At 43.2% G+C, this 10649-nt stretch overlaps 1 protein-coding gene across 1 annotated transcript in view; it reads left to right on the top strand.

Annotated features, from left to right (window-relative positions):
* Positions 1-10649, top strand: part of LOC107102128 (glutamate receptor ionotropic, delta-1-like) — a gene marked incomplete at its 5' end in the record, with an annotated part of 56617 nt that overhangs the window by 16666 nt on the left and 29302 nt on the right. Inside the window, 4 exons of the mRNA XM_015401309.1 lie at positions 3840-3941; positions 7793-7915; positions 9122-9196; positions 9523-9865. Of these exons, the coding sequence (XP_015256795.1) occupies positions 3840-3941; positions 7793-7915; positions 9122-9196; positions 9523-9865 (643 nt within the window). The remainder of the gene's footprint in view (positions 1-3839; positions 3942-7792; positions 7916-9121; positions 9197-9522; positions 9866-10649) is intronic.

Here is a 10649-nt window from a genome sequence, read left to right as displayed (position 1 = left end):
CCCTCCAGAGACAAACCAATCGCGGAAAGGGGAGTGCTAATGATCTTATTTTTGATAGAATCAATCTTATTTATAAAGAATTCCATAAAATAATTCCTGCTAAGAGCCGGTGGAATGGACGGTTCAACAGAGCTATGGCTCTGGGTGAGTTTGGCAACTGTATTAAAATGAAATCTAGGATTATTCTTATTCTCCTCTATTAATGAGGAGAAATATGCTGCTTTTGCTTTACAAAGGGTCCTCTTATACAGCAGAAAACTATTTTTCCAAACTAGGTAGGATTCCTTTAGAGCTTCAAAGTAATTATTAGATTATTTTTTAAAAATATGGCATGTTTTAGCATAATTATTTCTACTTGTTTAATTTTTAATAAAAAGTAGTAATGCCTAAGGTTACAAGCGGGATTGTTGCCTGCTAAGGCTTGATCTGTGCGGTAAATACATTAAAGTATCAGGCTATGAACTCTCCAGCAGATTCAGATGTTAGCTGAAAAATCTTCAGATCACATCAGGCTGTTCTCGGTCAGACCAGTCCATCAGTTTCACAGCTCTGCAAAACGCAGATCCTTTCTTCCTCTTCACTCTAAAGCAGTAGAGCAGATTGTCCTTGGCCCATCATCGTTAGCTAACCCTGTAGCTTCCTCACAGCTAATTACTCATTATTCTCCATTTATCATTTTAGCCAAATGAGCTTCAACTCATTGAACTCATCTGCAAACAGTAAGCCTCTGATTCCTGGTATTGACTAAACAGGAAGAATAAATGTAAGTTCTGCTTTTACTCAGGCAGGAACAGTCAGTTTATCGGACAGCTCTGTAAATTAGGACCAGATAACAACTGTTTAAGACAGCATAAAGCACAGAGATTTAATCGGCACAAAAGAGAAGAAGACTTTGCAGCCGCGGCCCACGCTGTCGCTCTGACAGGTGATCTCTGGGGCAAATCTAATGCAGTGACAGCCGAGTGATGAGGGCTTGGAGCTGTAACTCACACCCTCCAAAAGTCATTTTAAAGCACCAATCAAAGGGAGGAGGAAGAGGAGGTGAAAGTGTGAACTTAAAGGAAGGGAAACTGAGGCCAGGAGTCAGTGGGGCAGGCGGGGGAGCCAGTAGCTGCCATTTCCATCTGCTGTCCATGGGAAAGTGAGTTATAGGGGGTTTATGGGGGGGGTTCAGGAATAATGAACGAGTGATATGGAGTTTTTTCCTCGCATTTGCTTGACCTCTGCAAGGCAGTGTGCAACATGAAGTGATGGGGGGAGCAGGAAGGACTTCAAGATCTGGAGACATGAACTCCATTCCAGCTTCAGTTTTATCCGAAACTCTTCAGTCTCAGGGATTTACCACCAACCCAGAACAAAAAAGGCTTTTGTTCTGTCTCTAAGAATGTGTTAATTTGTTATAAAGAGACGACATGTTGGCTTTGTAAGCTGTGTGTTTTCAATTTGTGAAATGAAAAAGAGAAATCGCTGAGGAGTAAGGTATGAAGAGCTGTCAATAGACGGCTGGGATCCTGGACCTTTCGAAACAGACTGGAACTCAAACACAGAGGTTTTCCATCAGCAGACTCCGGATCTGCAACTAAAGAGTAACGTTGACCTTCATCTACAAGGCCAGGGATTCAGAAAGGCTCAACACCAGGAGGATTACAGCTGAAGACCATGTCCTGGTTTATCTATGGCTGTGATTAAAAAGAAAAGGAGGCCAGTCTTTTGGAATCTCCTCTGAACTTCTAAAGACTTCCTGTTGCTCATGCAGGAAGCCAGTGGTGGACAGCCTTCAATTAGGAGCCTCCTGGAGATCAGACCACAGCAAGGAGACTTCATCACATAAACAAGGATTTATAGAACATGAGAAAACCTTAGAATTCTCTGCAGCAGTTATTCAACGGTTCCTAATGGCATTGCTTTAAGAAGTCAGGGTCCATTGTTACAGTTTTGTTTGGCTCCCATGTTGGTTCAGCAGGTGTTGGAACATCTGGACCGGGCTGAGTCCAGACAACACCAGATCCTGTGCAGCACTAAAGTCCACATGAATCCTACCTGCTCCAACCTGTGGCAGTCTAGATGCTGGATAGGCTCAGGTCGGAGCTTATTGTTCATTCATGCAATATTTAGCTCCAAATAGTCCAGTTAACCTCTTAAAGGTATAGAGGATCATCTTTTATTTTCCAGTGGATCATAAACATTAAGAATACTTATTGATAGATTTTATCCTCCAATGCCACAGCCTGTGATGCAGAACATGTTTGAGCCTCTTTGTGATAAGAAATCATGGTGATTATCTATTGAATTCTTAGTTATCAACCTAATTTGGTATGTTTAGGTCAGTGATTGGTTCCTATAAGTGAAATGTATTAATATCTACTGGGAGCAGCATTAGGACTCCATAACTTCAAATATTCTGACAACTTTTGCAGGAATTGATCTGAAATAATGGTAATTAATCCTTGATCTGTAATGGTGAAGTGGTAGCTTTGCTAATATGTACTTTAGACTTAGACAAACTTGTATTGCTGTTTTGTGCACACAGTGCAAACAAAACAACATTTTGTTCTGTTCAGCTTTCAGATGGGTGAGCAGCAGCTTAGCAGAGAAACAAACATTTCCACAAAGTGCAGCAGTGATCAAATGTAAACAGTGTTGGAGAAAAAACTGTCCTTAAACCTGGAAAAAACAAAGTTCATGGTTTTTGGAAATTATGAAAAAATGAAGATATAAAAATGAAAGTAGATGAGGTGAAGATGGAAGAGGAATATGAAATGAAGTTTGGGGGTAAATAGAAGATCTCTTTGTTCCTCTGGTTCTCCTGGGATCGTCTCTCCTGCCTCCGCTTCTGCTGCAGACCTCATGAGGTCATGATTGGTCGGCCTTCGCTGAAGACCTTTCATGTGAAACTTTTTTCTAAAGATTTTCTTGGTCTTGTCTGCATTTATTTTAGTCTGTTTCATCAAAAGATGTTTTTTGTTATTTCTAAAAAAAAGTGAAAACGAAGCTTTCAGCATGAATGGCTGCTGTGAGGAGAAGCAGATATTCCTCCATATGAGTCCCAGTGAAACAATGAACCTGCATGCGTTTCCCCTGTGGAAACTCTCATTTAGAAACAAACCCTCTGATTCCTCACAGATGGAGAAAAACACGATTGTATGTTTCCATAGTTACTGAAATGTTCTTTAGCATTGTGGTGCAGCGTGAACTCATCAGCTGCCCTCAGTAACGGCCAGAGGGAGGTCAATGAGCCTGGATGGGTCTTTAGTTTAGAAAGAAATCGCTGCTGCTTTTATTGGCAGGTTGTGAGTTGAATTACATTAATTTTACTTTTTTTTTCTCGCTTTTCTTCTCCAGCTTACATTCTGCTGCTGGACTTTGTTTTGGGCAGACACTGTAAGGGACGAGCAGCCCACAGCAGAACTGGTGAAAAATACGACTTCAAAAGAGGAAAGGGTTTATTATTCTGATTTATGATGAAGGCTGATCATCCTGTTCTCAGAGTCACATTCAGGCTAAAGATGGTGTCTTTGCTCCATGAGGTGATTGAAAAGGACATGTGACCAAACAGGTCAGTGTGGTTTCCTGGTTGTAGTGGGTTGTAGGCACATTGCTCAGATGTCTGTTGATGTTCTCTGGCCACGTTGTGTCTCCGTCTCTCAGAAGAGGAGTGGGCCACACGAAAGTCAAGGAGATGAGTGAAGAAACTGTCAAATTGCAGCGCTCCATAATTCATAGTTTCACTGTGTGGTCAGACTTAAAAAACGGCGTGATTAGACCCAGCAGGATGTCACTGAAGCCTGAAAGCTGAAACTTTTCATTTACAAGCTGCTTCGTCTCTGTTCTCTCTGCAGCTGGCGACATGGGACTCAGTTCACGGACTAAACGGGAGTCTGAAGGAGAGTCGGATAGAGAGCGGGATGCAGGGGCTGACGGTCAAAGTGGTCACACTGCTGGTGAGTGAAGCACGTGTTGTGCAAAATAATATCCTGCAGATAATGGATGAATGATTAACTAGCTCTGGAGTTATAGTTAATTATTTAACCTATTCAAAAATGGAGGTTAAATCAATTTAGCGTTCTTAGTTGAATAATTGTAGCTTTAAATTACCTGCTTACCAGGAATTGCTGTTTCACCTCTGGAGGGTTCCTGGACCGGCTGTTAAAATCCAGGTCTCCACCAATCTAGTGGCCCAGGCTAAGTTGTCAGCAGAGCTATTAATTATCAATAAAGAACCTTTTATCTCTGTTTATTCGCACTATTACCAAAGGGGGGGTGGATCTGACCTGAGTGATATATCGTCCGCTATATGAAACACAGAACTACTACAAGTTAAACAATGACGTCTTTATTCTAATAATTCAGGATTACAGAAAATCTAACATCTATGCAAACACTACACACTATTAGAAAAATAAACATGAGGTAGATTAAGTGACTAGTTTAAAGAAACAAAAAGAATTAAAAAAAAAGAATAAACCCCTAGGAGTGAGTTTAACAGGCTTCTGAGATTGTCCAGGATAGGCCAGATGTTAATACATTCACTAATGTCCGTTAGAATAGCAGCAGGTATGATGAGAACAGTGCAATTAATCAACATAAAATTAATACATTCAGCTTAAAAATGGTAAATGATTAACATGCATTAACAAACAGCAGCAGAAGTCGTTTTAGGAAAACAGCATCAACAGAGCAGTATGCATGTGTGTGGGAAAGGCATGCAACCGAATGAGGGACCCCCTTTCATGTGATAAGAGGAAGAAAAAAAAAGGGGGGGGGTGAATGATCGGTGGTAAAATGGCCCCAACCACGTGGCCCCACGCCGTTGAATGTAATAATTCTGTAACTATCTTAAAGCAGAAACAAAAGAAGATAGGAAAGGAGAGAAGAAAAGAAAGAAATATCCCTTGCAGCTTTCACTGCACACTTACTTCAACCAAATGAACCAGAATTTTTGTTTCCCACATAGATGAAAAGAACAATCAGCATTAATTCAAATCCCTGAATCTACCTGTCTCTCTCATTAATGCATCAAAAGGAAAGGAAATTGATTTACTGTGAGTTGCCTTCGGTCCGTGAAGGAGCGGGGGTTCTGAGGGAACACGTGGCCTGGCTCCGGCCGCGCAGAGGTTCTTCAACACCGGATCCGCTCTCAGGAAAGTTCAGTCAGTTCGGTGCTACAGCACAGGGCTTGATGTTCTCTTAGTTGGAGGAAGATTGATTTTGTGGAAGTAATCGGCGGGAAGCGTCCCCCCCTGCCGATCCTTACAAAAATGGGGAAAACACCCTCCACTCAGCAGTCAGCTTCAAAGGATTCTGTCTCCCCAGTTGGCGCAGCCGCTATGCACGATGGAACACTGCAAACAGTGACTTTTGACGCAGGAGAAACGAAAGCTACTTCCAATTAGCTTTCTTCTGTGTTTCACGTGAAATAGGTCTCCCCTTTTGGGCAGTGGCACCAATGGAAAAGAGAAAGATAAAGTTTGCGCGCTGGGTTTAAACCATGAGTGACATGGGGGCACTTCCTGTTGAAGCATCAGCTTTATTCATCAGCTGATTGGTCCGTGTCTGAGGTCACCGCCTCCCACCGTGGGCCGCTACAGTATTTTTCCAGGAATCCTTTGTTCTTCTTTGTGGAAAAGAAAAGGGGGATAATTTCAGGTGGTTCATCCAACTGATTTTAGCTCCATTTTGGCAATATATCCCAACACACGGAAGAAGACAAATATATTTTAAAAAAAACATCTCTCTACCCCTCCCCTCATCCTCCTGGGTGGGTGGTTGGTGCACTGTTCCTCTGGTTCCTCTCAGTATCTCAGCTGTCTCTAGAACTGCTCATTTCTGGACTGAGGTCTCTGATGTTTCTCCAGGTCTCTGTTGGAGCATCTCGTCCTTCAGTGTGGGGTTTTCTGCCCCCACTGCTCCAATGATCACGGCCTCCATAGCTGCCTTCACCTTCCAGGCTCTCTCTAGTTCATCCCAGAGGCCTCGGTGCTTCTCCTGTTTCTCCTGCTCTCCTTTCCTGATGTTTCCATCATTGGGATGGCCTCATCCATCACTACGGCCATCCTCTGCTGCTAATCAATGATCATGATGTCCGTTTGCATAGTTACAACCATTCAGTGTGTTTCTATCTGGAAGTCCCACGGGATCTCAGCTCTGTCATTCTTCATAACCTGGGGAGGGGGCTCCAATTCTCCCAGTTTAGATTCTGTTCCCATTACCAGTCAGTAAGACGTTCCATTAATCCTGTCCTGGCAGTATGTTCCTCCCGCTGTGAAGTGCTGGATTGTGTCTTTCCATAGCCTGAACCTTGGATATTTCCTGCTTTGGTTGATCTGGGCCTCTGTTGTTCTGGTGCACAAGGCCTGATCCTCTGCTTCCATGATCAGTGCTTCTGTGATGTCCTTCTTGAACTTTTCTAGCCATTGGTAAATTTTGTCATATCAGCCACTTCAGCTATCTGTCTGTGGTGCAGCCAAAGCAGCGTCTTTTTCTCCCATGATTTTTGCAGTTCCTTAATTTCCAGCTTCCACTATCTGAGACATTCACTAAGCAGCTTCTTCCTGGTGTGTTCTTGAAGCTTGGATGTTAGATCTTCAATGGTGGCTCTGATGCTCGCAAAGCCTCTGCTTCCTTATGTGCTCTTAGTCTATAGTCTTTGGATACTGGATTGGGGTGGATTCCAGCACCAAAGCAATCCCAGACCATCACATTACCTCCACCATGCTTAACAGATGGCGTCAGGCATCCATCTTTTCATTGTTCTGCATCTCACAGACGTTCTTCTTTGTGATCCAAACACCTCAAACTTGGATTCATCCGTCCACAACACTTTTTTCCAGTCTTCCTCTGTCCAATGTCTGTGTTCTTTTGCCCGTCTTAATCTTTTTCTTTTATTGGCCAGTCTCAGATATGGCTTTTTCTTTGCCACACTACCCTGAAGCCCAGAATCCCAGAACATGCCAGTTGGGGACCTGTGAGCTAAACTGTTTTCAGATGTGTGAACATGATTGCACAAGGGTTTTCTAATCAATTAGCCTTCTGAGCCAATGAGCAAACACATTGTACCATTAGAACACTAGTGATAGTTGCTGGAAATGGGCCTCTATACACCTATGTAGATATTGCACCAAAAACCAGACATTTGCAGCTAGAATAGTCATTTACCACATTAGCAATGGATAGAGTGTATTTCTTTAAAGTTAAGACTAGTTTAAAGTTATCTTCATTGAAAAGTACAGAGCTTTACCTTCAAAAATAAGGACATTTCAATGTGACCCCAAACTTTTGAACACTAGTGTGTATGTATATATATATATATATATATATATATATATATATATATATATATATATATATATATATAACTGCTTTTATTGTCATTCCACTGTCACAAATACTGAGCAACACAATTCACTCTCTGCATTTAACCCCAGTGGGCTGCCATTGTGCAGCACCCAGGGTGGGGTTAAGGGTCTTGCTCAGGGACCCAGAGTGGCAGTCTGTGGGAGTGGGACTCAAACTCAGAACCTCTGATTTCCAAGCTCTATGCCCTAACCACTAGGCTACCCCTCCCCTCCTTCTTCCTAGAGTTCAATGCCTGCAGCTGCAACACTTCCAGGTGTCAGTGCTGCCAAGTAGCAACGCCAACATCAAGGCACACCTTGTTTTTTTTTTACAGTATACATCACAATATCCCGTCCAATTTCTTTGACTCCAGTTGTAACGGTGAAGCTTTAATATGTCTCCAGCTGCTGTTTTTATCTTTAATAACCCGCCTCTCTTTCTGGCTGACTTCCTGCAGGAGGATCCTTTCGTCATGGTGGCAGAGAACATCCTCGGGCAGCCCAAGAGATATAAAGGATTCTCAATTGACGTGCTGGATGCCCTCGCTAAGATCCTGGGCTTTAAATATGAGATCTATCAGGTCAGCTCAAGAAGCACACCAGGCTGCTTCCTGCTTTAATCAACTCTTTCATAAGAAGAACTATTAGCTTTTCACATATTTGAAAAATATGCAAATGATGTAATGGAGGAGAGAAAAAACTCTGAAACTTTTTTAAAGACTGTTAAAAATGAAAAGAACACTTTGACAAAAAACAGGGGATCTTATGTTGAGGAAAACCATAAATTTATTCAAAGTTTGGTCAAACCTGCTAAAATGTTAATGCAGCAATTTCAAATAGTTGTTAGTGGGGCGCCGCTCCCCTGCATCAAGAACATTGCGGGCTCATCAGATCCTCCCCGACCCCACCAACACCAACCATGGACTGTTTTCCCCCCCGGCGTCCGGCAGAAGGTTCTGCAGAACTACCAGGCTACTGAACAGTTTCTTCCCCTGGCCATCAGACGGCTTAACGCCACATAACCCTGTATATAGCTAGCTCCTACTCATAGAAAACATATTGATTGTGCAGGAATAAGGTCTCAGCTTTGTTACACTGGTAGCCAAGTAATCAACATTTCGTTGTGAAGATTCACCCTGTGTTTTCTGTGCAATCACAATAAAGGAAGTCTGAGGTTTGTTTGACAGCTGCAGTGTTGGAGCATGCTAGCCATCAGTCCCAGAGCTGTGCTAACTGTCCACCATGAGCCCATGAAGACGGTTAGACTATGTCACCTAGAATGGCCTCCACACAGGAAAACACACATTGACCGAGGGGTTACCATGGTGACACAGACTGTACTTAGATGCAAAACTATCAGGAAAAGCATGTGGGATCTCCGCCTGCAAAGTCAAACCAGTTTAGGGTTGAAGTCATCATTGCTCCTGCTTTCTTTAGTTGTTTGAGCCGTTTACTTCGTTTTACTGAGGAGCTGCAGAAAATATAAGAACAAAGATCTTCACAATTTTAGTGAAACATGAGAACTGATGTTAAATTATGCTAAATAATTTAAAAGGAGGCAGGGGAGTCTAAAAGCAATAGTTTGAGTCTTGAAGATTACAGTGTTGTTGCCCTGAGTTGTTGTAGTCAGAAAGAGTGACAAACCGCAACCATGTGCCGTTATGTTTGTGACTGTAGACGTCCACACGGCCACAAAGGTTTCTAAATATAATTGAACTATTAATGCAGGTTTGACCAATGTTTACAGGAAGTGAGCAAAATGAAAGACATGCTTTGTTCCTCCTCAGGTTGCAGACAGCAAATACGGCTCTCAGCTTCCCAATGGCTCCTGGAACGGGATGATCGGAGATCTCATCAACAAGGTGAAGCTAGACCACATTCAGGGTCTCCATTTTAAACCACTGCATGAAGGACAACCAGGCATAGCTTCCCAGGTTTTTATTTAACTGTGCTGCAGCCAAAGGCCTGAAGCAGCTGCTGGAACTAGAGGAAAAATAAATTAATTTATTCAGAATCAAAGCCGGTTATTTATTAACCAGTGAATTATATAAATAAAGAACGTGGTGAATGTGGAGCTGTGTTGTAGCAATGAGATGTTCAGCACTGGTGTCTCTGCATATAAAAGCATAAAGCAGTTTGTCCAGATTAGACCATCCTTTTATTTTCTTTGCCACCTCTCCTCCTGCAGAGAGCCGACCTGGCGGTGTCAGCCATCACCATCACACCAGAGAGGGAAAACGTGGTCGACTTCAGCAAGCGTTACCTTGACTACAGCGTTGGCATCCTTCTGCGAAAGCCTGAGGAGAAGATCAACATCTTCTCCCTGTTCGCCCCCTTCGACCTGGCAGTATGGGCCTGCATTGCTGCTGCCATCCCAGTAGTGGGAGTCCTCATCTTCCTGCTCAACAGGCTGCAGGCTCTGCGCTCCTCTTCCTCCCAGAATGCACCACCAGGCCATCTTACTAATGAAGTGGGGTCCGGCACGCTGCACAGCGCCATCTGGATCGTTTATGGAGCGTTCGTTCAGCAAGGTAAGCAGGAAGACGCCTCTAAAGGAACTGAGCCGGTCTGAACCAGTCTGCTACTGGGACTCCACCAGTTCCACCATTTAGCACCCAATTAAAGGGCAGAAATAGTGGCCTGAATCTCTACCAATGTGGAAATGACGTGATGAAACATTTACTTATACATGTACATTTGGAGAACTTTCTTTAAATACCTCCAAGTTTTCGTTTGTCTCTTCCTGCCATAATGTTTGGATTCATGAACACTTCTGTGATTGGCCGAAATCAAATTCCTTTGATTTTATATAAGATCTAACCAAATATTACCTTAGTTTATTTCATTTCATTTACCTCCCCCTTCTGGAGCATCTTTAGCTGTTTTTAGTTTTTCATGTTGGATACCATCCAGGTCCAGTTTTACTTGGTATGATCGGCTTTTATACAGAAACGTTTGGTTTAAAACTATCCAAGATGGCGATGTCCCACGCTCGTCCAGATTCACAAACCTCCCACGCTCGTCCAGATTCACAAACCTCCCACGCTCGTCCAGATCCTGAAACCTCTCATGCTCGTCCAGATCCTGAAACCTCACGCTCGTCCAGATCCCGAAACCTCTCATGCTCGTCCAGATCCTGAAACCTCTCACGCTCGTCCAGATTCACAAACCTCCCACGCTCGTCCAGATCCTAAACCTCTCACGCTCGTCCAGATCCTAAACCTCTCACGCTCGTCCAGATCCTGAAACCTCTCACGCTCGTCCAGATCCTGAAACCTCTCACGCTCGTCCAGATCCTGAAACCTCTCACGCTCG

The sequence above is a fragment of the Cyprinodon variegatus genome, unplaced genomic scaffold (assembly GCF_000732505.1).
Source record: "Cyprinodon variegatus isolate N-32 unplaced genomic scaffold, C_variegatus-1.0 Scaffold1208, whole genome shotgun sequence".
Taxonomy (NCBI): domain Eukaryota; kingdom Metazoa; phylum Chordata; class Actinopteri; order Cyprinodontiformes; family Cyprinodontidae; genus Cyprinodon; species Cyprinodon variegatus.
The sequence above is the reverse complement of the archived record's forward strand: the minus strand, read 5'-3'. Positions and strand labels throughout refer to the sequence as shown.